The 27,009-nt window shown below is 39.3% G+C and overlaps 1 protein-coding gene across 4 annotated transcripts in view; it reads left to right on the top strand.

Annotated features, from left to right (window-relative positions):
- CPT1A (carnitine palmitoyltransferase 1A) overlaps positions 1-20,510 on the top strand; it is a 42,915-nt gene extending 22,405 nt beyond the window's left edge. For 3 of the 4 annotated variants that reach the window (XM_035122602.2, XM_035122610.2, XM_060276672.1), the window contains exons 8-19: positions 208-315; positions 1,484-1,571; positions 4,964-5,159; positions 5,953-6,141; positions 7,232-7,337; positions 8,302-8,418; positions 10,178-10,342; positions 12,618-12,752; positions 14,576-14,728; positions 15,699-15,803; positions 17,379-17,471; positions 19,822-20,510. In XM_035122602.2, coding sequence (XP_034978493.1) covers positions 208-315; positions 1,484-1,571; positions 4,964-5,159; positions 5,953-6,141; positions 7,232-7,337; positions 8,302-8,418; positions 10,178-10,342; positions 12,618-12,752; positions 14,576-14,728; positions 15,699-15,803; positions 17,379-17,471; positions 19,822-19,908 — 1,542 coding nt within the window. In that variant the 3' untranslated portion in view covers positions 19,909-20,510. Of the gene's footprint in view, positions 1-207; positions 316-1,483; positions 1,572-1,908; positions 1,994-4,963; positions 5,160-5,952; positions 6,142-7,231; positions 7,338-8,301; positions 8,419-10,177; positions 10,343-12,617; positions 12,753-14,575; positions 14,729-15,698; positions 15,804-17,378; positions 17,472-19,821 lie in introns of all 4 variants that reach the window. The other variant, XM_035122628.2, reaches the window with a different exon arrangement.
- The last annotated feature ends 6,499 nt before the right edge of the window (positions 20,511-27,009 follow it).

Below are 27,009 nucleotides of genomic sequence, written 5' to 3'. Positions count from 1 at the left end.
CTAGCAAAGGCTTAACAAAGTAGAAGCTTGTGTGCAGCTGGTGCTGTTGTATTGTGTGAACTATATATAAATGAAAATAAATATATGTGAAGCTTTCCTTTCAACAATGAGCAGTAGGGTTGTGTGTATTTGTGATAGCATTTGTGTTCCTGAGCACATACGGCTCTGCTAACATTCACCCCTGTGTCTATTCTCTTTATCCTTTAGGATTTCCTCTATTTTACTCCTACCAGTGTACAGGCAGCTAGAGCTGGCAATGCTATCCATTCCATACTGCTATACAGAAGAAAACTGGACAGACAACAAATCCAGCCAGTATGTACATTTAAAAAATAATAATAGTCACACATTTGGGTCTGATGCATATAAGAAAAGTCTCATTACTTGCTTAAAAGTAACTCAGAGGAGGAATGAAGCCTCCTACTTTCAAATGTAAGACATGATTTGTCCACCACAGTTAAATGTGCATCCCATAGCAAGCAAGCAAGTGAAACCATGAGGTTGTTGAATTGCTGGGGAACAAATTGATGCAAATGAAAATTGGATTAAAGGCCAAGCCAGTGGGGATCCCTTGGCTAGGGTCCCACTCTTCTTCTTTGGACTCACATGGCTTCTAATGCTGCCTAGCTGATATAAATAGAATTCCCATCTAGGCCTCATGGGGCATGGGTATAGAACTTTGGGAGGGGTTCTGATATGTTCATTCAGTACTCCTATTCATTACAAGCCATAGGGCACCCTCCCCCTGTTTTCACAGCAGGTATGGAGAATTCTGACCTGTGCATGGAGCAGGGCCACTTGAAAAGTGGACTACCTTTCAAGTTTCCATGAACAGTCTGTATACGGAAAGCTACTCTTCCTGTTCAGTTTTAGTATGTGATTTCTATATTTCTTTGTAGGAGGCATTTTAGTGGCACCTTTTAGTGGCACCTGGGGCCAGAAAAATTATCCTGACTGTATTACAGATACAGATAAAGTCTATTAAAAGAGATTTGAAAATGATATCAGATTTTGGAAATGATGACATTTAAAGGATTAAAAAATATCTTAGTGGCAGCCCTCATTTTGATTGATATAAACACAATGCAGCATAATGTTGGAGGGTGCAGAAAAGGAATAAATTTTGGAATGTGTATGGCAGCTTCAGAGAAATTGGAAGAACTTCTGCAAACTCTGCCATTGGCAGACGAGAGAGGTGTCTAGGGAGAAAATAATAATAAAAGGGATTTTGGAAGCTGGCATACTGAAAATGCACAAGCATAAAGCCTCCTGCAGGGAAATTGCATGTGTGTACATGCTGTGGAATATACATATTAATTGATGAAGGTTGGTGAGCCACAATTTCCTCTCGTGGAAATGAGCTGTGAAGTGGCCCCAAGAATCCCCAAATCTTCTGGCATTCTTTCTGATTCACACGTGTTTTTTTCTTCACGTGCTTAACTCCATTTGTGAAATGCAATCATAACACTCGTTTGCGGCATAGATTCTTCTGATGGGATCCACTGTTCCACTCTGCTCAGCACAATGGGAGAGGATGTTTAATACATCCCGTATTCCTGGAGAGGAAACAGGTAAGCTGAATCAGCTGAAGAAAAGGAACATCAAAGAATCGGAATACTTCCAAAATTTCTTGAGTATACCATTCTAATAACAAACATTCATATTTGCAGTGTGTGCAGCCCAAGGAGAATGGAGTGACTTGTACACTTGAAATATGTGGCAGCCGTTGGTATAATCCTGATCCACATTTCAAATACCTTGCTGCCTGAAAACAAAAAAGTGGTTCACCTTGTATTATTATGTGCTGTCCCTGTTCCTTCTCTTTTTAAAAAAATAAAAATAAAGGTGCTCCCAGGAAATGATTTGCTACCCGGTATGGGTTCTTTGACTTTCCTTTTTTCCTTTCAGCTTATGATTTACAATGCCATCCCAATGTGCTCTTCTCAGTATGAACGTTTGTTCAACACTTGCCGTTTACCAGGCACAGAGACAGGTACAGTGTTAGTCCTGTCAATGTTTTTGCCTCCCCACTTTTGCATCCTAATCTTCTATGTATGTAGCAGATAACATAAGCCTACAACATTTGCATACCTTGTGAGGCTGTGTGATTTTTCCATCAGAGAAATCACCATAATTTGCATTATAATATGCTAATAAGATCCAGTTCTTAAAAGTATTGAACCATTTCAGTGTTGTGCAAACGCACTACTAAGTACATTGAGGCATATTATAATGAATGGTGAGAGTTGGTACAGGAATCTGTTCCCATTTGCTGCCACTTCCTAGAACTGTGTGGGGTGTGTGTGTGTGTGTGTGTGTGTTCCTGAACGGGTGTTGAATCATTTAAATGTATTTTTTCGTTTGTATATCACATTTCTATGCCTCTTCTGTGTTGCCAAAACTAAATTCAAAGTGGTATACTGTACTTCATAAATCATGATAAAAATGAAAAAAAAACTTCTAAAAAAGCAATAAAAACCTCACAAATGCACTTTTAAAAATCTGGTCCTAAATATATTAGCATAATATCAATTCAAAAAACCTTCAGCCATGACTAAAAAGCCCTCTTAAAGAGTCAGGTTTTAACCAGCCACCAAAACAATGAGAGGAGTGGCTAGGTGAGCTTCTGATCAAAATACACCCCAGAGTGTAGGTACTACCACAGAGAAAGCCTTGGAACTCTATGCTCCATTTTTGTGAAAGGTGGACTAACACCTCTCCCCATAGATTTAAGAGTGCAGATTTTCATGAAGTTGATGAATACTTTTCACATGGTGTGTTAAAATTGGCTTGCAGGAATGGGGTGAAGGGTCATTATGTGAAGTCACCCCAAAGAGGGAATGCATTCTTAAAATATTTCTCTAATGAACTTGTTTTCTACTGATAAAATTGTGTTGGTCAAGAACAAAATAGTTCTTGATGCTGAGAGATTGGTTCCATTTCCCACCAGTGCTGCACATGCTGGGTCACAATAAGGGAGTAAGGATCACAAAGCAAAGAAGGATCAACAGATAAACAGCAGAGGATCAACAGCAGAGTAATTCTAATGGTTCTGAGAATATTTCACCATTAGAGTTACTCTGCTTTTGTATCTGTTGATTCTTCTTTGCTTTGCATGTGGTGAGATCTTTTAGCTGAGCCTCGTTACAATGGGAAGAAAATAATGTGAGCATCGCCTCTTCCCCACCCCTTTTCCAGACATGCATAGCAGGGCTCCCCTTTATTTTCTGGAAATATTACTTCAGATCTCTTCACCTGCACAGTTTATCTCAAATAGGGCAAAGGCGGGAGGTAGCCTGTCAAACCAGAGTAAGAAAAGTAGGTAAAGGTGTATTGTATTGTAATTTTCTAATGTTAATAAGAAACTGGATCTGCCTTATGACAAATGTAATGTCATCTAATGTAAAATAATTTAGTTGAGAAAAATGCAGCTGTGGGCCTTGTGCATAGAAACAGACTCGGATGGTTCATATACTTCCTTGAACTGGACCTTGCAAAAGTGCCATGCAACACTTCATAATGCAGTTATTAATTCAACTGGTAATAAGCCCAACATTTTGCCCATTTTGCCCCCTGTTTTTAATAGAATCACAGAAAATAAGCAAACTTTTTTCAAATATGCTCTCAGTTACCTAAAATCACTACTAATGTTCTTAATAATATTTCTAATTTCATTACTCATTTATCTTAAAGCTTTGCTCAGCATGCTGTTCTTTTGGTAATGACAAATAGTGATCAAAATTAGACAATTGCAAATTGCTGGCTTTATTTTGAATGTATTACTTCTACAAAAGCAGTGCTTTTTCTGTGTGATAGTTAATTCTCCGGTTACTATACTGCATCCTGGTTGAAGGTTTGATATCTCCATCTCTTTTTTTCCATAGCTTTAATTTTCTCGCATTTACATTCCTTGACTGTAAAAAACATAGGCTCACAATTCAGTGTACCACTAAGGAGATAGGTTTCATCCCCCTGTGGGAGGGAAATGCCATTGATGCTAGAACAGTGAGTTAGTTGAATACAGCCCATATAATGTTAATTTATCTGAGGATATGTAGTTTTACCTCCAGTCATAGTTGGACATATTATCAGGCTCCATATCAAGGTTTGTTAGAGAAAACTTCAGACTTGAAAACTTCAGACAGAAAACTAGTTACTGGCTTTGATATGGTGAACAATTTCCCCATGTGGTCACTTCCATTTACTTTCCATATAAAAAGAAAGAAAAAAGAGTGGCACAGTCACATGAGAGGACTCTCCTTAACCAGTGATTGTTGGAATAATTACTACTATTTTTGGAGAATAACAAGCAGGAATACAGATACAGCTTTGAGTAAAAGTATAGATATGTGTGCTTCTAAATAAATATTTTTTCATTGTCAGAATTTCCATAGTACAGTCTATTCGGCTTAGCTTTCCAAGTGTCTTGATCGGTGCTTGACTGGAATGCAGTGCTGCACCTAACTCCATTCAGCTGCCAAGGTTCCAAAATAGTTAGTTGGATACCATGAGGTATGCAAAAGAAAGCTGCCTGTGCATATAGGAGATTGCTTGTTTTAATATTGGACATCTTCTTCATGAATATCATCATTCATGAACAAATAGTGTTGTAACTCTACAGGTTGCATCCAGTGAAGTCATCCCATTCGCACAAGGGCTTATGCTTTTGCAGTGGAGCTTCTCCCTCTCCCTTCATGTTTTCCCCAAATCTGTTCTGTTCCCCAGTCCTCTGGAGCAGATTTTGGGGTGAGCACATGGGGAGCATTGGGAGGCGAAGTGCCATTGCAAAACAGAAGTCCTTGTGTGAATCGTTGGATGACATCCCAACTCCGTAAACCAATTTAAGACCAAGCAAATGGATGTGAAATAATGTATGCAGTTTGGAGCTGAGCACTCCATAGATGTTAAGTTTAAACATTACGGAAATCTTTGCTCATTTCCAAACTTTGGGTTGCAATTCTAGACACTATCCAGCATATAAAAGACAGCAAGCACATTGTTGTGTACCATAAGGGATGCTATTACAAAGTATGGCTGTACTATGATGGCAGACTGCTGAAACCCCGGGAGATTGAACAGCAGATGCAGCGGATTCTAGATGACAAATCAGAGCCCCAGCCAGGGGAAGAGAAGTTAGCTGCTCTTACGGCAGGAGACAGGTATGAACTTAAGAGACACCCCAAAACAATTGCCAATCATTTCTCAAAACTGGAAAACAATTTGGGGCTACTTTCAGCTTTAAGAGTCTTTCTGCTTCTATAGCTGCCTAAATGTTTGCTGACTATCCCTGTTATTATTCTGTATAGTCTGTTCCATATAGTCTTCAAGTGCTTTTGTATTTATACTATTGTAAGATGGACTGACTGACATCTTAGCATAGTGTATCTGGGCTTCTCAAGCTGAGGAGAGTTACAAACAATTTATTAATAGTTGCATTGTAGAATTTGCTGGGTACACCCAGTGATATTTCTTGGGAGGGCAAGTATACAGTGTGTTTAGTGGTCTGGACAATTTTGTAACCTTTTGAGGACCTGGTACTTGCCATCTGTGGATCTTGGACTTGTAATGCATGGATAGGGAGATTCCACATTGAGCATGGGATCTTTGTGTTCAGATAGCATTTGGTGCATCTTTAGAGGAGCAGGGCTGGAGTCCCAGAAGCCTGAGACATGTGCTTGAACTTGCTGCACACAGAAGTTCTAGGGATAAAGATCATCTGAACCTGCCCAGAGACACTATCATATTTTAAGCCATTGAATAGTGTATCCACTATTGTGTGCATCTTCCATTTTAGACTTCACTATCTGTGGAAATTGCATTTTTCACCTTCAGAGCATGTTGGTTCTTCTTTTCCCTCTGCACTACTTTAAATCTGTTTTAAAAGAGGGTGGTTGTAAGGTTAGTTGCATTCACGGACTTGGCATAATGTCTCTGTTTATATTTTTCTGGCAGAGTCCCTTGGGCTAAGGCACGCCAGACATATTTTGCCCGTGGAAAGAATAAGCAGTCTTTGGATGCTGTTGAAAAGGCAGCTTTCTTTGTGACGTTGGATGACACTGCTCAGGGTTACAGGGAAGATGATCCAGTGACATCAATGGACACCTATGCAAAGGCACTTCTACATGGCAAATGCTATGACAGGTACTTTGGGGTGTGGGAAGCAACCGTGATCTTTCACTTTTTGTTATACATGCCTTGCCTTGTTCATACGTAGTGGTAGGTTTATGTTTTATCCTGAACTTTTGATACAGTAAGTCCCCAACTTTTAACACATTTAGCACATTTAACTTGTGCACATTAACTTGGCAAAATAAATAAATAAATGGGGGAAATTTGGGGTGGGGGGAGAATGACGTTGGCAATCCCACTCACTGTTGAACCCAATTTGTTTTGAACGTACATGGATTTGGATCTAAGTGCAATCCCTGGAACATAACCCTCACGTAAGTTGTAGGCTTACTTTATTATCTCTTAAACTGAGAATCAAAATGGCACAAACAAAACTGCTTTTTCGTTCAGTGTCGTGTGTATGAATGGCATAACTTGCTTTAATATAGTTTACACATTTTACCTAAGGACCATTAAAATATTTAAATCATTTTTTCTTTTCTTTTCTCTCTCTCTCTCTCTTTTTTTAGTACTGAGTTAAGATGAAATGTGTTTGTGATATCTTTCTGGAGTGTGGATTTTCTTTTTTAAGCATTTGATGAATGTCGCATATCGAACCTTTTGTGAAGTGTCCCTGGATATTTATTTACAAATATGTGTTTCATACATATAACTACATAGTTTCCCTCAAAGATTGCCAGGAATTGTACCTTCTTGGTGAGGGCACTAAGAATTCCCTAGCCCCTTCCACCACAGAATACACTTCCTGGGAAGAGGGAATGACTGTGTTGTAGATTTGCCCCAGTTGTAAAACTTGGATAAAATAAATTGTTTTGCTATGTTAACTAATCTTACCCGCTTTTTATTTTATGTAATATGTGATGCAGCTGCACATTTCAGCTGCCCAGAGCCTATATGGCTTTAATATAATGTATGTTAAGTTTCACAAGTTAATTATTTAATAAATTGATCAACCTTGTGTTCTTTACTCATTTCACTTTGAAGTTGCTGCTATAAATGTGTGGTTAGTTTTACTTTTCTTTTTAGGTGAATAGCAAGTCTTTATTTGCAAAGGTTTAGCTTTCAGTAACACAATGTTGCGGGAACTTTCTGTCTCTCATAGGTGGTTTGACAAGTCATTCACTCTTGTAGTGTTTAAGAATGCTAAATTGGGCCTGAATACAGAACATTCTTGGGCAGATGCTCCTATTGTTGGCCATCTTTGGGAGGTGAGTGTGTGAATATTCAAAGTGGAGGAAAACCAAAGTTAAAACTTGGTACTTAAAAAACATTATTGCAAGCAGTGGGCATGGAATCTAAAAGCGCTTTTCTTCTCTCTGTGTGTGTTCCAGAGAAGAGAAAAGTTACAGCACAAAAATACATTTGAAAAGCCTACTTCTGTAGAACTAAGACAAAGCTAAGATGAAGTAAAAAGAATAAAATACCACTTATCTCTGTTCCCTAATGTCTGTGAAACATTTTGTTGCTAGATTCCTTTATTCCCACCACCTACTCCAAGCTCACAAATAAAATTTCATTCTGTATTGGCAAAGGATAGGCCACAGGGTAAACATAGAAACAGTTTTCCATTGTTTTTGGCATTGACGTGATCCTAAGCCTTATCAGTGTGTAGGGCATCTCATGGAGGTCACTCAGAGCTACTAATAAACCTTGTATCTTCTTCAGGCTGGTGCATGGTTTCAACTTGACTAAAGCCTTTCTAAGCCTTCTGTTCCCATGGTCCAGCACAGACATACCAATTGTTATTTATTATTTCTGTCCTTAAAACAAACCTTTGGGCCTGTTTGAATGGTGAATCGAGAGTTCTCTCGGCCAGTGTTTGCTTGCCAGTGTTTTCTGGGGTGGTCACCTTTACTGTGCACACATATTCGCTGCCAAAATTATCTGAGTAACAATCAGAAGAGATTTAAGTGCACTTACGTGCAGTTAAGCATCAAATGCTGAAAGGGCAAGGTTGGCATTTTAAAACAACTCAAGGTACAATAGGTTTTGTAAAATAGTAGCAGTAACAAGGGTACTAATCCTCTTTCCCCCTCTAAATCCATTTTTTAAAATCTCAGAGGTTTTCTATAGTGATTTAAGCATGTTTCATGTTTTACAACAGTGTATTTATGGTGTATGTAATGATGTGCTTTCCTTGCTTCCCTCTCCCAACCCCGAACTCCTTCCCAGAATGTGATGTTCTCCGACTGTCTTGAGCTGGGCTACTCCGAAGATGGCCATTGCAAAGGAGAAGCTATTTCAGGCATTCCTATGCCTACCAGACTGCAGTGGGAAATCTCTGAAGAAGTAAGTGCAAAGCCACTTCTGGATCAATATTGCAACTTTCATCCTGCTGATTGAAGTGCTCATCTGTCCATTTTTCAGTAAAGATAGCTATTGTCTAGCTAGGACTTAAATTAATCAAGAGATGTATTTTCATGAGATCTGCTAGGAAGAAAACTCGATAGTGTTGCACATTATAATTGTTGTTATTTTTTCATCTGTTTTCAAATGCAGATCACAGTAATTAATTAATTAATAAATACCCTGCCTTCTCCCAGTGCAGGCAACTTACAACATGAATACATAAAAAAACGATTCAGCTATAAAACCCACCAATGAGTTCTAAATATACTGTATATTAAAAACACTAATGAAACAAGTTACCCTATTCAAAAAGCACTGAATCAAAAGAAAACCATTAAAAAAACGGTTAAAAGCAACAGAAGAAAATATACAACACCCACCATTAGAAGACCATGCCACAACATTGACCAGTTATTGGCCAATGACCTGTCTAATCAAAAACAGGAAAGCAGAGAGGGGGCCAGCCTAGCCTCCTGTGGAACAGAGTTGCACAATTCAGGAACAGCCACCAAGAAGGGCCTCTCTCGTATCCTTGCCAAATGTGCCTGTGAGGGTGGTGGGACCAAGAGAAAGGCCTCTCTTGCTGATCCCAGAATCTGGGCAGGCACATAGAGATGCTGTCCTTCAGAAAGCCTAGACCCAATGCATTTATAGGTCCTAACCAGCACTTTGAATGCTTTTTTTACATGCCCACATTTTCCTGTAAAAATCTTCTACATCAATAAAGAGGCACAGATCTTCCCACAGTTGCCTGGGCAAAGGTCTCATGCCATTCCGCTTCCTGCCCATTGCCCTCATTATTGGAATGTTAAATTTAGATCATTCCAAAATACACTCCTGCTTTCATGCTTTTCACAGGGACCTGGTTGTCCACTCTGGGAACAGGATGCTGGATTAGATGGGCCACTGACCTCATCCAGCAGGTTTTCACATGCACTTGCCATAGGCCTGAATTCCTATGCCTCATAGGGTTTCACTTCACACATCCCTTAATATGTAAGTGAATGTGTCTAAATTGCATAAGCAGTTCTGGATATACTGAACTAGCTTGGCTAGTGCTAATATTTCCCAGTTCCAAATGCTGACCTTCAGTGACTTATTAGAAAGGCTCTACTCCTATTGATGTAACTTCATCACTTCATTTAAACAGTGTTTGACAACATTTATTGGCATAACTCAGTAACATTTTCCAAAATTGTACTTTTTAAGTAGTACAATTTGTTTGTACACTCATAAAAATTTTCAGAATTCATATAAAAATATATATTTTAATGCATTTGCTTTTTTATTTTTGGTTATCTTTTCATACAAGAAACTAATGGAACTGTCCAGCACTGGTGAATAGAATGGGGTTAGGAGTGAGGGGCAGGTGACTAGAAACATTTATTTTAAGTGATGCAGGTTTTCTATTCAGAACAATACAGAATTCATAAATCTTTCCATGCTAGAATTTTACTAGGTTCACGGCAAAGTTCCATTTGTGTGAACTGCAGGAAACTGTTACTTTTGAAAATAAGCTCCAAAGCAAAATCAAATTGCTAAACAAAAATATTTAATTTTCATCTTCTTAAACTGTTTTTAAATGCTGTGTTTTAACCTGCCCTGGGACCTTAGGGTGAAGTGTGGGTAATTAATAATAAACATGAAAATATAAAATTTGTGGAACTAGTTTTGTAATGTAACACTTGCTACTGTTTAGTGCCAAGAAGTGATTGAGAGGTCCCTGGCCGTGGCAAGGCCTCTAGCAGAGGATGTGGATTTTCATTCCTTTCCTTTTGACACATTTGGGAAAGGATTGATGAAGAAAACAAAGACGAGCCCTGATGCATTTGTGCAACTTGCCCTGCAGCTTGCTCATTACCGGGTAAGTAACCTCAGCATAATATTCTCTATGAGATACTTTATAAAAGAAATATCTATCTGTGTGTGCGCTATGTTTGTGTGCACTTTAAATAATGGTTTCCTTTCATTTTTCTTTAATGAAAGAGTGCATTATAAAAGAGAAAATAATAATGCAAGGAAACTAGTAATTAAAGTGCTGCAACTGTTCCCTTCCCCAGGAACAGAAACTTAAGGAGCAGTTCATCACTTATCTGCAAGCAGTATCAAAAAGCAAGAAATATAACAATGATGATAATAATAATAATAATAATAATAATAATAATAATAATAATAATAACCTTCATGGATCAATAATAATAATAATAATAATAAATAATATACTATTTATACCACACCCATCTGGCTGAGTTTCCCCAGCCACTCTGGGCAGCTCCCAATCAAGTGTTAAAAATAATACAGCATTAAATATTTAATAATCATAATCATAATAATAATTTATTATTTATACCCCACCCATCTGGCCAGGTTCCCCAAGCCAATCTCCCCTAAACAGGGCTGCCTTCAGATGTCTTTTAAAAATAGGATAGCTGCTTATTTCCTTGACATCTGATGGGAGGGCATTCCAAAGGGTGGGCGCAACTACCGAGAAGGCCCTCTGTCTGGTTCCCTGTAATCTCATTTCTCGGAGTGAGGGAACCGCCAGAAAGCCCTTGGCACTGGACCTCAATGCTGGGTGAAACGATGGGGGCAGAGACGCTCCTTCAGGTATACAGGACCGAGGCCATTTAGGGCTTTAAATGTCAGCACCAACACTTTGAATTGTGCTCGGAAACGTACTGGGAGCCAATGCAGATCTCTCAGGACCGGTGTTATATGGTCCCTGTGGCCACTCCCAGTCACCAGTCTAGCTGCCGCATTCTGGATTAGTTGCAGTTTCCGGGTCACCTTCAAAGGTAGCCCCACGTAGAGTGCATTGCAGTAGTCCAAGTGGGAGATAACTAGAGCATGCACCATTCTGGGAAGACAGTCCGCAGGCAGGTAGGGTCTCAGCCTGCGTACCAGATGGAGCTGGTAGACAGCTGCCCTGGATACAGAACTGACCTGCGCCTCCATGGACAGCTGTGAGTCCAAAATGACTCCCAGGCTGCGCACCTGGTCCTTCAGGGGCACAGTTACCCCATTCAGGACCAGGGAGTCCCCCATACCCACCTGCCCCATCCCCCCAAAACAGTACTTCTATCTTGTCAGGATTCAACCTCAATCTGTTAGCCGCCATCCATCCTCCAACCGTCTCCAGGCACTCACACAGGACATTCACTGCCTTCACTGGTTCTGATTTAAAATAGAGGTAGAGCTGAATCTGCAAACAGCAAGCTTTTTCTGAAACACATTCATGATGCTTCATCTGCCTACACTGGACAGGCTGGGACTGCTGTTGCATTGTACTGTATTTAGAAAGTCACAAATCTCAGTCTCAGAAAATCTCAGAAACATGACATCACTGGGATGCAATGATTTGACATTAACATCACCTGACTGCTCCATTAAAAGATAGTTTAACAAAGGATGGCTAATTCTGTGTGGGAAAGCTAGTATGGAAATATCAGTTGCCTACAGTAAAGAGACTTTTGGCTCCCTAGAATAATTGCGTAACTCACAAGTAGATATTCCTTGCAAAATTATTAATAACCTATGCCTTTGTCAAATCCATGCTTATGCTTTCTCATAAAAGGCTAAGTCTTACTCATATAGCTCTCAATGAATCATAGGTTTGAAGAAGCATGTTTACATGAGTGATCTAACCAGCATTGCATACATTGGTTTTCAAAATGTTTTTGAGAGAGTTCCTCCTTGAAGATCCGTAATAAGGAAATCAGTTCTCAAAAAGCACATGGCAGATCTGGAAAGAATGCAGAAGAACACAACTGCAGGGACAATCCAGTACAGATTTACCTTACATTTTTTTGCACACATCCATGAAGCTGGTGTGCATGTATGAGAGATGGACACATACACAATGCACACATACCTATCTGCAGGTACTCATTCAGCTTATGTGTGAGCTTGCCAGTCTTCTAACAGAGATTGTTGAGAACACAGAACTCATTGAGGGAAATAATATTTCCATCAGAAATAATATTTCCATCAGATGCTCAGAACAAAGATCAACACTATAAATGAGTCCTTGTCATTAATTTGGTGCATGATTTTTAGGTTGTTGATTCTTTATGTTAATTCAGTGTTTCTCAGGACTTGAACTTGTTGCTTGCATCTAAATCTCTATGAATTATTTTTAGGACATGGGGAAATTCTGCTTAACATATGAAGCATCGATGACCCGCCTATTTAGAGAAGGCAGAACAGAAACAGTTCGTTCATGTACTGTCCAGTCATGCAAATTTGTGCAAGCTATGGATGATCCAACTGAGAGTGTGAGTTTAATGTAGCAATCAATTATAGCTTTGCTTTTATTTTTATGTACAGTTGCATGCTGCTTCTTGGGAAACAAATATTGCTGCTTTCTTATCCAGCACAACAGTAACAATGGCGCCATCAGGCCATATGGAGTCATTGTTAGGAGAAACTGTAAAGAATACAAGAAAATAATAAGAAATTCTGCTGCAGCAAAATCCAACTTTTACCTTTATCTGAAATATGCCTCACCACTTTTAGATAGAGCACATTAAGTATTATAAGCATGCTATCTTATGCTGCGTGTGTTTTTTCCTTTCTGAAACAAAGAAACTTGAAATAGACATTTGTAAGCTACTATAACAGTGTGAAATCAAGGATGGGAAAACAAACATTTCTGATTTGCACCATCTGGTGGTCAGTGATGAAACGCTCTAGCTGAGAAAATTGGGAAAAACATATGTTTCTATATTATTACTCAAGGTTTTTAATATGGGATGGAATTCAACGCCATGCTAATACAGTTGCTTTGTCAGCGCAAGTATTTCTGCTTCCCCTCTCCCCATAAGCTGTTCTGGAGAGTCCTCCCAACCTCCCCAGACACGATGTGGGGCATGAGGGAAGGGGGACTCATTGTTCTGCCTCCCGCTAGTACAGCTATTTTGTTGATTCCAACTCATGATCCCAAGTATTGACTCATTCAAGATGTTTTTGTTTTCAGTAGTAAAATTGGTTATGGAAATCATTTTCATTTCTAAAGCAGTTAAACAGTCGTGTTAATAATGGGTGTCAAGCAACATTAAATCAATGCTTTCTTTTTATTGGTGTCTTATTCCAAAGAGTAGGTGGAGAGAGAGAAAAGTAGTGTTCATTATGCCATGGGAGTGCAAAATATAAGCTGTGAATTGATTTCAAACATTTTCTGTAATACAGCTTTTTAAAAATTGCATGTGCACTAAAATTCTGCCAATCATTCCAAGGTTATGGAATGTGACTGACTTCATAGAAGCCCTGTGTGAAGCTCTAAAGTTTTTAGTAATATTGAATAGTAGTTGCATTTATAGAAGCATGTATCAATGTTTTACCGTATAATGACGAATCTGTAGTCACCAGGATAAAGTTCTGATAGCTTAGGGTTGCCACACAAACAGTGTCCAGACGGAATTCACTGAAAAGAAGCTCAACAACTTTGTGTACAGATTTTCACTTCTTAAATATGGCAACTCTATAATAGCTGAACTATTTTGCATTGGTCTGTGTCTAATATACACAAGTACCCTAATTGTACATAAGAACTGTCCATATTTTCCAGTTCAATCCAAAGTTTGAGAGACTGTCTTGAAATATCACAGTCATACTGACTGATGTGGCCATTTTGTCAGATTTTTACTCTGAAATATGAAAGGATCCATTAATTTATTAAGGGATCCATTAATGTTTTAAGTGAACATACCATTCATTTGAATTTTGCAGTTGACTCTGCAATCCAAAGAAGTACATAGATATCCGTATATGTACAACAGTACCCTTCCATGATTCCCTACTCCCTGGCCCCTACTACTACCCCCTATTAGGAATTTCAACAGGGTTGCCAAAACATCCCAGGAATTAAAAAAAAAGCATTGTGAAACACTGTTCACAATGCTTTTTTAATTCCAGGGATGTTTTGGCAACCCTGTTGAATAGGATACTGTAGCAGTAGGATACTGAAGATGGAGAAAGCTGAAAGAGAGCTCTGCATGCCTCTGTGTGCCTATAATGTTCTGCCTTTTTCTAGGCTTTCAGGTTACTCTAATGCTATTTTAAATTGAAAATTTTGAATTTTCCCTCTCTTAATCCTCAGATTGAAAAGAAGCGTGCTCTTTTCAAGGCTGCTGCTGATAATCATCAGCACTTGTATCGTCTTGCCATGACTGGTTCCGGCATAGATCGCCACCTTTTCTGCCTTTATGTGGTGTCCAAATACCTCGCTGTTGAATCTCCTTTCCTTAAGGAGGTGAGTAGTGATATAATGTGCTACTGATCACATAAGAAGTGGGAACAGTATATTTTGGTTGAAATAATAATAATAATAATAATAATAATAATAATAATAATAATAATAATAAATAATTTATTTATTTATACCCCGCCCATCTGGCCGGGTTCCCCCAGCCACTCTGGGCGGCTTCCAACAAAATATTAAAATGCATACAAAGAGATGCCAAGTTTCTGGGCATTTTGAAGCATGGAAGGAAACTTGTGGGCCTTAAAGAAAGGTAATTTAGGCCTAACAACTGATTTACGTTTCATAATTTTATGATCAATAAATAAATATAAATGTATTATTCATAAACATTTAAAAATATAGACAGCAGTGGGCCATATGGAAAAATAGTTTAACTCAATATAAAGCAGCTTCCTAAATCCTTAATTTTTTCCCCAAACAAGAATTACAAATATATCCAATATTGAGAGAGCCCTGTGAGCTGTTGTACCCTAAGTAAATCTTAGTATTGCTAGTTGGGCACAGGAATATCTGATGGTGCAATGACACACATGCAGATCAACCTTGCTGTATATTGATTTACCACAAAGATATTGATCTTCCACAAAGCACAATTTTCACAAATATTCCTGTTCAGTGGTAGAGTTACATTCTTGCTGGAGCACAGCTATCCTGAACACATAGTTTTAATGAGCACACTTCTTTGTCAAAGAGCATTGACATGTTCTATAATCTACCAGTCACACTGGTGTGTAATCAGAAGACATTTTGGCATGCAAGTGGCATATACATTAATAAAATTAATGATCTCCATTCATCCTGGTGCACATTGGAATATTGTGACAGTACAATTGCTTGCTCTCACTAGGAAACTGCAGACCCAGTGCTTCAAAAGAAGAAAATATTTGCAGAAGAAGGAATGGGTTGTTTGGTAGAACTGCACCCCTTGCTAACTGTTCTGTTCTGTTTATTTTCTCAGGTTTTGGCAGAACCCTGGAGACTTTCAACCAGTCAGACACCCCAACAGCATATTGATCTGAATAAGAACCCTGAAATGGAATCCAGTGGTGGAGGGTTTGGACCTGTAAGTTGAATGGTATCTGTCTTTAAGAGAGGCAAGCACCAGTGCCCTAATTACACTTCTGCCAGTTATACCTGCCTGGTATAGCAAAAACACTTTCAGTGTATTATCCTCAAACTGGCATGGCACACAGCATCCCAACCTGACGCAAAAAGTCAAAGGACCATGACATTGTAAACCTTTAGCTCTCATCTCTATGAGGAAAAGAGCTAGTGTAATGGTTAAGCAAATGAACTGTTAGCTGCGGAGTCCACAGTTTCAATTTTAGCTTATGAACCTTATGGTAAATTGTATGGCCTTAGGTAAATTGTCATTCTATTAAACCAAATGCCCCCACAGCCCAGTATTAGTATTAACTGAAATTTCTGAGAATGTATGTAAAACATACATTCAGGGCTTTTCTGTGGTGGCTCCGTGCTTGTGGAATGCTCTCCCCAGGGAGGCTCACCTGGTGCCTTGGTTACATATCTTTAGGCACCAGGCAAAAACATTCCTCTTTTCCTAGGCCTTTGGCTAATTAAACAATCTATGGCCTTTTAAACTGGGCAGGAAGGAGATTGTGTCTCTTTGTTTGTTACTGTGGTATGTATTTTTGTGTTTTTATATTGTAAACTGCCCTATGATCTTCGGATGATGGGCAATATAGAGGAAAGTAAATAAATAAATTTAAGGGAATGCTTAATGTTTATTTTGTTAAATGCTAAATGATTATATAAACAGAGCCCCAGAAAACACTTGGCAAACAAACACTAGCAATTTCCCCTCATGTTGCCATGTTGGTCAAGGCAACCCTAGATGGTCAAGGCTCCCTATATACATTAAATATTGTGGTCAAAGGAAATATACCTGGGGTGAGAAAGCAAGGTTTATACAGATTTGAGTTTGTTTAGAAACTTAGTTGATAATTCTTCTGAGTTTGGGCCATGAACTCTTGCATATATAATTCATTAAAACATAGAAGCTTGACATTTGCCACTTGAATGTTGTTGTTTTTAAATGGGCATAGCGTCTTCAGAAAACCTTTGGTGGTAATACAGAATATGTGCCCAGGGTGTTCTAGAACCATCTTATCATTATGGGAAAGTACTCAGGTGAGTCTTGGGTTGGGGCACTCCCCCCTGCCCTCTTTTCTAGCACAGTCAAGGAAAAGATCCGAAGGTTTTATTTCAGCTTTAGATTAACTGCTCTTTAGCATCTCTTCTGAACCCAGACAAACTGCAACTATTCTTTCCTATGGATTGCCAAATCAAGCTAAGTTCAAACCATAATGAAATTGGCTTATTTTAATAAACAGTGGTTCATATTAACCACCATTTATGGTTCACATAACATGCTAAACTGTGGTTAATTGAACACAGAAGGGAAAGCTTCAGATCTGCTTGTGGCTGTGCCACAGGGGAGGAGGGGGAGCATGCAAGTCTAAGGCTCATCTAGGCTCATTCCTGTAACAATAATTCATAGTTGATCATTACATCTGAACAAAGTCTATTCTACTTTCTTAAGAGGATTTTAAAAGATAAATCATTAGAGGCTTTTGCATGAATGTATATTAACACACTCCAAATGCTTCTTCCACAGGTTGCTGATGATGGTTATGGTGTCTCATATATAATTGTGGGTGATAATCTTATCAATTTCCATGTATCCAGCAAATTTTCTTGCCCTGAAACAGTAAGTGTCTTACTAAAGTCCAGAGCATTCTGTACACTCGTTTAATAGGCCTATTAGAGAAACTTGTGTTTGGGATATTTTTAAATATTTGTCTAGCAGAAGATTGAGTCTAAAAGTTAAAAAAAAAAAACCCAACAGATTTTTCAAAATATAAGCTACATGTTTTCTAGACTATATCTGTTATGGATACTATGGTTTTCTGTTCCCGATAAATATGCAGATATTTTGCTTGTACTGAGCAGTCATCATTCATAGTTCAGGCAGTATTGTACCATTTGCTGTCCTTTGTGATGTTATATTATGTTGTTGTATTTCCCCCCAAGCTTCAGAACTGGTCTGTCTTAGGAGACAGAATGTCTCAAGTTAGAAGATCCTTGAGTATGTCACAGGCTCACATACCATGACAGTTGTTCCATCTCTCCAACCTATTGTCCAAATTGATCCAATCAGTGCTATTACAAATATTTTTCCTTTGTTCATATATCCTCACATTATGTCCTTGACCTGTCTCCTTTGTTCATATATCCTTACATTATGTCCTTGACCTGTCTCCTTATTTGCACAGTTTCTTGCCCAACCATGTTGTTGGCTTGTCCCAGCTATCCTGGTGCAGAATGGATGTTGCTACTAACTGTAATCAGTTACGTTTACTAGAACTTCTGCATAGGTTATAATGCTTCACATGTTTAGTTACGTTTAGAGAAGCCTTTTCTCTGACAGTTGAATTGATTTAAACCTGATGCTGGTTTTTCAAATATGCTGTGTTCTTTATGTCAGTGTTTCTCAACCTTTTTTGGGCCAAGGCACACTTGTTCCATGAAAAAAATCACGAGGCACACCACCATTAAAAAGTTAAAAAAATTAACTCTGTGCCGCCCTATATTGACTATATAATTATGACTGTAAGAAACACTTGCCAATTGCTGTGTTGGTTGCAATCTCCTGTAATAAGGCTTCACAAGCCGCTGATTTCTCTGCCAGCACAATCCTTTGCTCAGCAAGTTTCAGGTTGAGCTCATCCAGCCAGCTTCTTTAAGTTTGTCTAAAACCACCCTCCCGTGGTGGTGGCTGTTGAGAGCTGCGCTTGCCCCGCGTCGTGACCCGGCCGGCTTCCTTTCCGGTGGGTTAGAACTGTTTATTGGCGGCCGCCAGGCACGTGACAATGCAAATCGCCCTTCTCGTCGCCGCACATGGCGGCACACCAGCCAGCGTCTCGCGGCACACTAGTGTGCCGCGGAACAGCGGTTGAGAAACGCTGCTTTATGTTGCCTTGTGTACAGTATCACAGGAAATTTTGATTCACTGCTGTTGGTCAAGGCACATTAATTTTCATTAGGCCTTCTTCACTTTATAGTTTGTGGGGACTAGAGGTCTTTTAACTTTCTACACAAATGCAGCCCCATCCTTCCACAAATCAAACTATGCAACCTAGTCACAGTATGTTGCAAACAAAGAAAAAAAATCAGATACAATAAACATTTTAATCTTTGTTCTTGACCATTTAACAATGAGGCTTCTGTCTAAGGAGCAACAAAAATTCTTCTAAACTACTGTGATGTTTTAGAGATACTGAATGAAAATGATGTGTGTTAACTGGTACACTTGCTTGTGGATCAAGCTCTGAGCAGACTGATATTGTAAGACAAATACAGCAAAGAAGTAATAGCAAACAGTTAATGTCACCCCTCTTTCTTCTCCCCAAATATGTATCAACAGAAGTAAATCATTCACTTGAAAACCTGCACATATAAATCCCTCCTGTGTTTGTATGGTGTGAATTACTTGATATATTTACCTCTAGACTTTGTATTGTTAGTGGCAGGTTCTCATTTATAAGAAAAGAATTATTCCTATTATGTATTGCATTAGATCTCCATAGTCCAATATTACTGTTAAGGTGAAACCAGTTTCTGGCATTTTTTTCTCTAGTAGGAAATTACATATTTATCTAAGAAATTATTTTTTTAAACTCATAGATGGTGCAATCCAGTGGATGTCACTTTGCTGAAAGGATCCATCAGCAGAACAGGAAGGGGGGGGGATTTTTGGCAATTCCCCAACTCCCTCTGGAGGGTTGGGAGGGCAGCTGGAGCAGATTTTTGGGATAAACAGAAGGCTGCTGGGGGGAGGGGGCAGGAATCACTCAAAATTGCCTCCCTCCCCATTCTACTGATAGAAACCATCCATAATCAGAGCAGCACACATTAGATTCTAACCGGAATATAAATATGAATTATCGTATGACTCACTCTGGTTTGTATCTATGTTATGTATGCACACACTATGAACTATATATTAATTAGAGTTCCATGTAACTAAATATGGATTTCCTACTCTGTTTATTGTTTAGAATTCCCATCGTTTCGGAAAGAACATCAAACAAGCATTGTGTGACATCCGTAACTTGTTCAGTCTTGGCAAAAATTCAACCAAGTGATTCTCTAACAGCAAGTCAACTAAACATCCTGTGTTGGCAGTGAGAACTCTTCTGATCAGTGGCTGAAAACAAGGCAGCTATGCAGCATCCATTCAGTTATATAAATAAGTATTATTGGAAGAAGTTCCAACATCCATTACTACAGTTGATCAGAAGTTTTATTCTCCCCAAGATATGACTTTAGGTATTCTCTGTGTTATTAGAAGAGCTGCAAACTGGCCACAAGTTAAGATGTCTAGACCTGTCCTAATTTGGTGTACATTTGATCATTTCTTACTTTAAAATCTCTCTACCTGTATTCTATAAATGAATGGATGAAAATAGTGCATTCCAATCTCATGTCAACAAAAACCTGACTTGAAAAGTACCTGTAGCAAACCATCAATTGATGTAACTGCTGGGGTTTTTTTATATCAGTAAGTGACAACTTTGGGCATTCATTTTAAATAAAGGCATTTCATTAAGCTGAACATAAAATAATATTCTGGCAAACCTAATGTAATGCGCTAAGTGAAAAAAATGTTTTGTTGCTTGGAACTAAGCTTATATTGCCATAGGTCACTGATGAAATATTTGCTCTACCTTCAACTACGACAATTGAACACTTAAAAAATATACATGCCCTAGTATTTTTCTGCATTCTCATTTACGTTGTGAATGGGCCTGCTTTATATGTCTTTCAGTACATCAAAAGCAGAGGTTCTAAATGCAGGACATTATTACACTGTGGGGTGTTTTGTATTAACTTGTAAATTGTCTGCTAGATATGGAAAGCAGAGCTGCTGAACTTGGAAATAGAGTTGCTGAATTCACAATACAGTCATACCTTTGGTTGAGAATGTGATCTGTGCGGGAGGTACGTTCGCAACCCGCAGCATTTGTAGCTTGAAGTGCTGCGTCTGCGCACGCGCGTGGCGCAATTTGGCGCTTCTGTGCATGACATTACTTTGTGCTTCTGCGCGAGCGCCGAAACCCAGAAGTAACCCATTCAGGTACTTCTGGGTTCGGCGCGGTCCGCAACCTGAAAACATGCAGCCCGCAACATTTGCAACCCGAGGTATTACTGTAACCTATCTACGTATATTTGGGTAAAAGTCAGCACATTTCTGTATGGTGTTGCTTATGAATGGCCCAACATGAAATTTCCTTTTGTTTTAACCTAATGAAAGCCCTTTCCTTTGAGACAGGAGTAATTTCTATGCTAGCTTTTTTAAAAAAAAAGTTTCAATACACTGTAACGTCTTTTTGTTTCAAATGGGAGATCACTTCGATATGAGTAAAAGCTGCCACATTTCATAACATTTCCCTATATTTCAGGAAAGTTAGCTATCAGATGCAAAATTTGTGGGACAATTCACAGTGCAAGCTAGAGTCAGCCTAGGTGGCACATTGTCGTTTGCCCTATGTGCAATCATGAAAAATGGATAAACCTTCAATATACTTAGGTCATGGTTAAAATATGTGGTCCCAAACTCAAAGACTTAAAAATAGAAGGCATGGCAAATCATGAATAACATTACCAGAGAATTTGTAATGAGAGTTACAAGGAAAATGGTATGGGGGCTCATGGCTGGCACAAAGTACACTAAAAAGCCTAAAAATATTAACATTACAAAAATATAGCAGCAAAGTCCTCTTGTCAATCTTTAAATAAAACTAAGGGTTTAGTGCAGCAATTACATCTGCTTATATGAATTAGGCTATAAAAAAGATCATGCAACATGTTCAGAGATTTTAATATTCAATCCTGATGTTCCAGAACTTTTAACATTTAAAACAAATTGAGGTTGTGAGAAGGAGGTCTCTTCTATCCTGAGATGAAGAATATTAATACAGTCATACCTCGGTTTGCGACCGCCTCCGTTTGCGACCGATCGGTTTGCGACCGCCGCGGACCCGGAAGTGTTTACATCTGGGTTCCGTGGCGCATGGATGCACAGAAACGATCTGTAATATTCTTGGTTGTTCAACATGTCAGCTTGGGTATAAAATGAAGGTCAGATGGCAATGCTCTGTAAATAAATATTAAGAGTACAGAGCCCCCCACAGGAATGGGTGGAACATGTTACGTTTGATTAACTACAGTAAATAAACAAAATTTGGGTGGGTGGTAATGAATCCTAAAATGCAGCATGGTGTCTAATCAATGTACAGCAGCAAGTTAAGAGTCAGTGTTTTGGAGCTTTGTGCATATGCTTTATATTGTCCACTGACTAATATATTAATTTTAAGGTAAATAATCTTTTTTATTAAGAGCTTACTTAGGTTTGACTCAGGTTTTAGATATTTCCAATGTAATCATAGTTAATGCATTATCAATGCAATTTTTGCATTCTTTAAGGGAATGTAATTGGCGGAGGACAACCTGTTTTTTATTGCAAGTGTTTGGAGGGTTAAGCTGTCGTGCATTTTTTATTTGACACCAAACAATTTCTAAAAAGACTTGGTTTGTATCCTCTCAGAATGTCAACTGCATGTAAATAATGTTCCATTGGTTGTAAATCTTTAAACGCACAGTAAGCATAGATTATCCTTAATAAAGAAATTAATATTCTGACGTATGTGTTTTTATTTCATAGATGTGGGAACACATCCATTTCTATCATAGTCTTATAAATTCCAAAGAACATTCATTTCAAAAGAATTGTCAAGGATTATATATGCTAGAAAAAAGAGTCTACTTAGATGTATTGATCTTATACTAATTTTTTAAAAGTGCTTTTGATAATGAAAAATGTAACCATATGCATGGATAGTAATATGAGTAATTAATTATCTTTATATTTATGTATAACTAGAAGCTTTAAGACACTGAACCAGTTTCCATTTGTAATTTGAATGTAAAACTGGCATTGGTTAGTATGCACATTTTTATTTAATACTAGCTGGCCCTGCCACGCGTTGCGGTGGCTCAGTTTGCTAAATGCAATCTCAGAGTCCCACTTCAGACTCCCCTCACCTTCAGAGTCCCCCTGTTTTTCGTGTGTTATGTTTACATAGGCGTATCCCTGTGTCTCCCCCCCACTCTGTTCTGACCCATTACCTATCCCTGTCCCTCCTCCCCCCATCCCTGTCCCTCCTCCCCCATAAGTTGCCTCATTGAGTGAAAGAGTTTCACTCAAAGCTCAAGCCTTACATCGCATCAAAAAATCCACACAGGGGAGAAGCCGTATAAATTTTGCAAGTGCGGAATGAGCTTTGCTTACAGCACAAACCTTACATCGCATCAAAGAATTCACACAGAGGAGAAGCCGTATAAATGTTCGGAGTGCGGAAGAAGCTTTGCTCAGAGTGCTAGCCTTACTTCAATTAAGAGAACTCGCACAGGAGAGAAACCATATAAATGCTTTGAGTGTGGGAAGAGCTTTACTCAGAGTTCACATGCATGAGCGAATCCATACAGGGGGGGAAACCATATGAATGTGTGACATGTGGAAAGAGCTTTAGTAACAACACATACCTTGTTAGCCATCGCAGAATCCATACAGGGGAGAAGCCATATAAGTGCTTTGAGTGTGGAAAGAGCTTCACTCACAGCTCAAGCCTTACATATCATCGAATAATTCACACGGGGAGAAACCATATACCTGTTTTGAGTGTGGAAAGAGCTTCACTCACAGCTCAAGCCTTACATATCATCAAAGAATTCACACAGGAAGAGAGAAGTAAATTAAAACGAACTGTGAAAACAACATCTGCGAAAAAGGGAAAGATGACAGAAGGAAGACAGAAGAAATAAGTTCAATATATAAAGTTGAATAGAAAGTGGACTTTTTTTTTCTTTTTTATTCAATTGGAATTTTAAGTATATGTAAAGCCATGATAAATGTTAAAGGAATAAGGAATGAATATAGAAATGGAAAATACAATGAACATAGAAATGGAAAAACTTAAAAAAATTATTGCAAAAAAAAAAAGAATTCACACAGGGGAGAAACCATATATGTAAATGTTTGGAGTGTGGAAAGAGATTTGCACATGGGTCTAGCCTTACTTCTCATAAAAGAACTCACATGGGATAAACCATATGTATATGCTTGGAATGGGGGAAAAGATTTGTTCATATTTCACAACTCATTTTGCATATGTGAATCAAGAGGAAAGAAATATTTAGATGCTTGTAATGAGGAAAGAACTTTAATTAGAGCACAGGTGTTGCTAAACTTCATGGAATTCATACAAGAATTCTCATGGGAGAAATCATACACCTGCTGTAACGAGGATGCCGTCAACTGCTCACAGGGCTAGCTGCCTGGTGAAATCAGTGGTGTGGAGAGCTTCTTTCATTTAAATCAACAAAAACACACAGAAACATGGAATATACGTCCTCAAACCTGAGCTGTTGCCTAGAGTGCCTGTTCTTCCCCACAGCAATTACTTCCTGGCCTTCAGACCCTTCCTACTGTCTACAGCAGTGGCTAAGGGAATCCCTCTGTGTTTGGGGGCTTTCTGGACTGTGACACAAAGGGCACACCTGGTTGCAGGGGAAGGAGGGGACTGTACTATACTAGAGACATCATGTCACTTGGCTGCTGTGATATTTCTAACACAACAGACTCCTGTCTCTGTTCAGGCTGGAGCACCTGTGATCTTGCTCCTGTTGTTCCACTATTTCCCAGCTCCTTCCTTCCTTATGGTGTCTGTCTCGTCTCAAACCACCGCAATCCTAGGTCCATATTCCTTCCTCTTTCCCCTCTCTGAAGCCTATTGGAGTGGTGGTCTCCACCACTCCTGCTCATCTCATCTTTGAAAACAGACAAAAGGATGGGCTAATATGGTCACACTCTTATCCAAGGAAGCATGTTGTGTGGGAAAAGCAGGGAAAGGCCTGAACATCATGTGCTGCTTGTGAACTCCTGCAAGTTTCTGGCTGCTGCTCTTGAATATGAGATGGTGCCCTTCCATGGACTTTGGGCCAGATCCTGCAAAGCAGCTATTGAAAGAGGGCCAGGATTCATTGCTTTTGTTTTGTAGCAGTTGGGTAATTTGATTGTAGTTTGTAATGAGGCATTTCCTTTCTTTGCTCCAGGTGTGTCCCACCTTTTCCTTATAACTTCTAGATGAATTAAAGCATCATTTTTAGCATTATCATGGGGGTCAGAGTAATACAATTTGTTACATGTGTGTTCGTGTAGTTACCTTTCAGTGGAAAGGTAGAATATCATCAGGTATACATGCACATGCACAAACACACATTCATACTCGGAAATAATAAAATTCATTCTTCTAAACCTCTGGAGGAGGAAGTAATATGCCTTGAGTTAATTCCAACATATTGTTAGTTACAAGCAGAAGGGCAACTAATTCAGATTAACACCATCAGCTTCTGTCTCCCTATCTTTATAGAATGAGTAAGAATGCTAGATTCTTAACCATATTGGATCATCATTATTTTTTTAAAGGAAGGGGGGATACCCATTAGTGTTTTTATTTTGGAAATCTTAACGCACTTCTTGTCATACAAACTCATCATCACATTCCTAAAAGCTCTAATGGAAACGGGATTTTTGGAGCAGGGCAGAATTAAAGCAATGAACAGCTTCATTTTAGGAAGAAAGTGAACAAAACATATAGAAGACATTGTGTGGATTGGAACCACCTAGAGTGGCTGGGGGAACCCAGTCAGATAGGAGGCATGTAAATAATAAAAAATAATAAAAATTTACATGGGCGAGATTGGGAAAGAAGAGGCGGGAAGGTTGAGTTCCCTTCCCTTCAGCGCCCAGCGTGAATCCTCTCCGCTCAGAGACGCGAGCGGGCGGCGTGGCTTTTGCAGGCGCGCGGAGAAGCTCTGAGGGAAAACCGCCCGGAGGGAGATCCGCCCCCCTCGGCGGGGCTGCTTAACAGGAAGCGGCTTTTCCCGCGCGCTGGCCCTCGCGGCCCCTTCTGGGCTTAAAACTCCCCGGCCAACGGCTCCTTGGCACCCCTTCGGCGAGCGCTGCTCATAATGCAGTACTAATGATGGAGGGGAAAAGGCGGGAATCTGCGGAGGGGAAAGGTGAGGCGGTGGGGTGGCTGGCCCGCTTCAGCCACCACGTTTTAAAAGAATGTCCGCCGCCCGCTCGACGTGGCTGCGTGAGGGCTGCTTCTTCACCTTGTATGTTGTTGCCATCAAGTTCGTCCCAAGCCTGGGACACTGGTGTTTACAGTAAGCAGGCATGTCAAGGATGAACAACAAGCCCTTGTGAAATACCGTAGTTGTGTACCACACACGAGGGTGTCAGACCTGCAAAGTGTGAAGCACCCCATATTCCACCATGTCTACATGGAAGCCACCCTTGGCCAGTGTTCTCAGATGTGTCAGGGCTAATAATAATAATAATAATAATAATAATAATAAACCACAGAGCCTAGGGCTTGCTGATCAGGAGGTCGCCAGTTCGAACCCCTGTGACGGGGTGAGCTCCCATTGCTTGGTCCCAGCTCCTGCCAACCTAGCAGTTTGAAAGCACATCAAAAATGCAAGTAGATATGTAGAAATATAAGTAGAAATGCAAGTAGCAGGGAAAGGCCTGAACATCATGTGCTGCTTGTGAACTCCTGCAAGTTTCTGGCTGCTGCTCTTGAATATGAGATGGTGCCCTTCCATGGACTTTGGGCCAGATCCTGCAAAGCAGCTATTGAAAGAGGGCCAGGATTCATTGCTTTTGTTTTGTAGCAGTTGGGTAATTTGATTGTAGTTTGTAATGAGGCATTTCCTTTCTTTGCTCCAGGTGTGTCCCACCTTTTCCTTATAACTTCTAGATGAATTAAAGCATCATTTTTAGCATTATCATGGGGGTCAGAGTAATACAATTTGTTACATGTGTGTTCGTGTAGTTACCTTTCAGTGGAAAGGTAGAATATCATCAGGTATACATGCACATGCACAAACACACATTCATACTCGGAAATAATAAAATTCATTCTTCTAAACCTCTGGAGGAGGAAGTAATATGCCTTGAGTTAATTCCAACATATTGTTAGTTACAAGCAGAAGGGCAACTAATTCAGATTAACACCATCAGCTTCTGTCTCCCTATCTTTATAGAATGAGTAAGAATGCTAGATTCTTAACCATATTGGATCATCATTATTTTTTTAAAGGAAGGGGGGATACCC

Source organism: Zootoca vivipara, chromosome 1 (genome assembly GCF_963506605.1).
Source record: "Zootoca vivipara chromosome 1, rZooViv1.1, whole genome shotgun sequence".
Taxonomy (NCBI): Eukaryota; Metazoa; Chordata; class Lepidosauria; order Squamata; family Lacertidae; genus Zootoca; species Zootoca vivipara.
The sequence above is the reverse complement of the archived record's forward strand: the minus strand, read 5'-3'. Positions and strand labels throughout refer to the sequence as shown.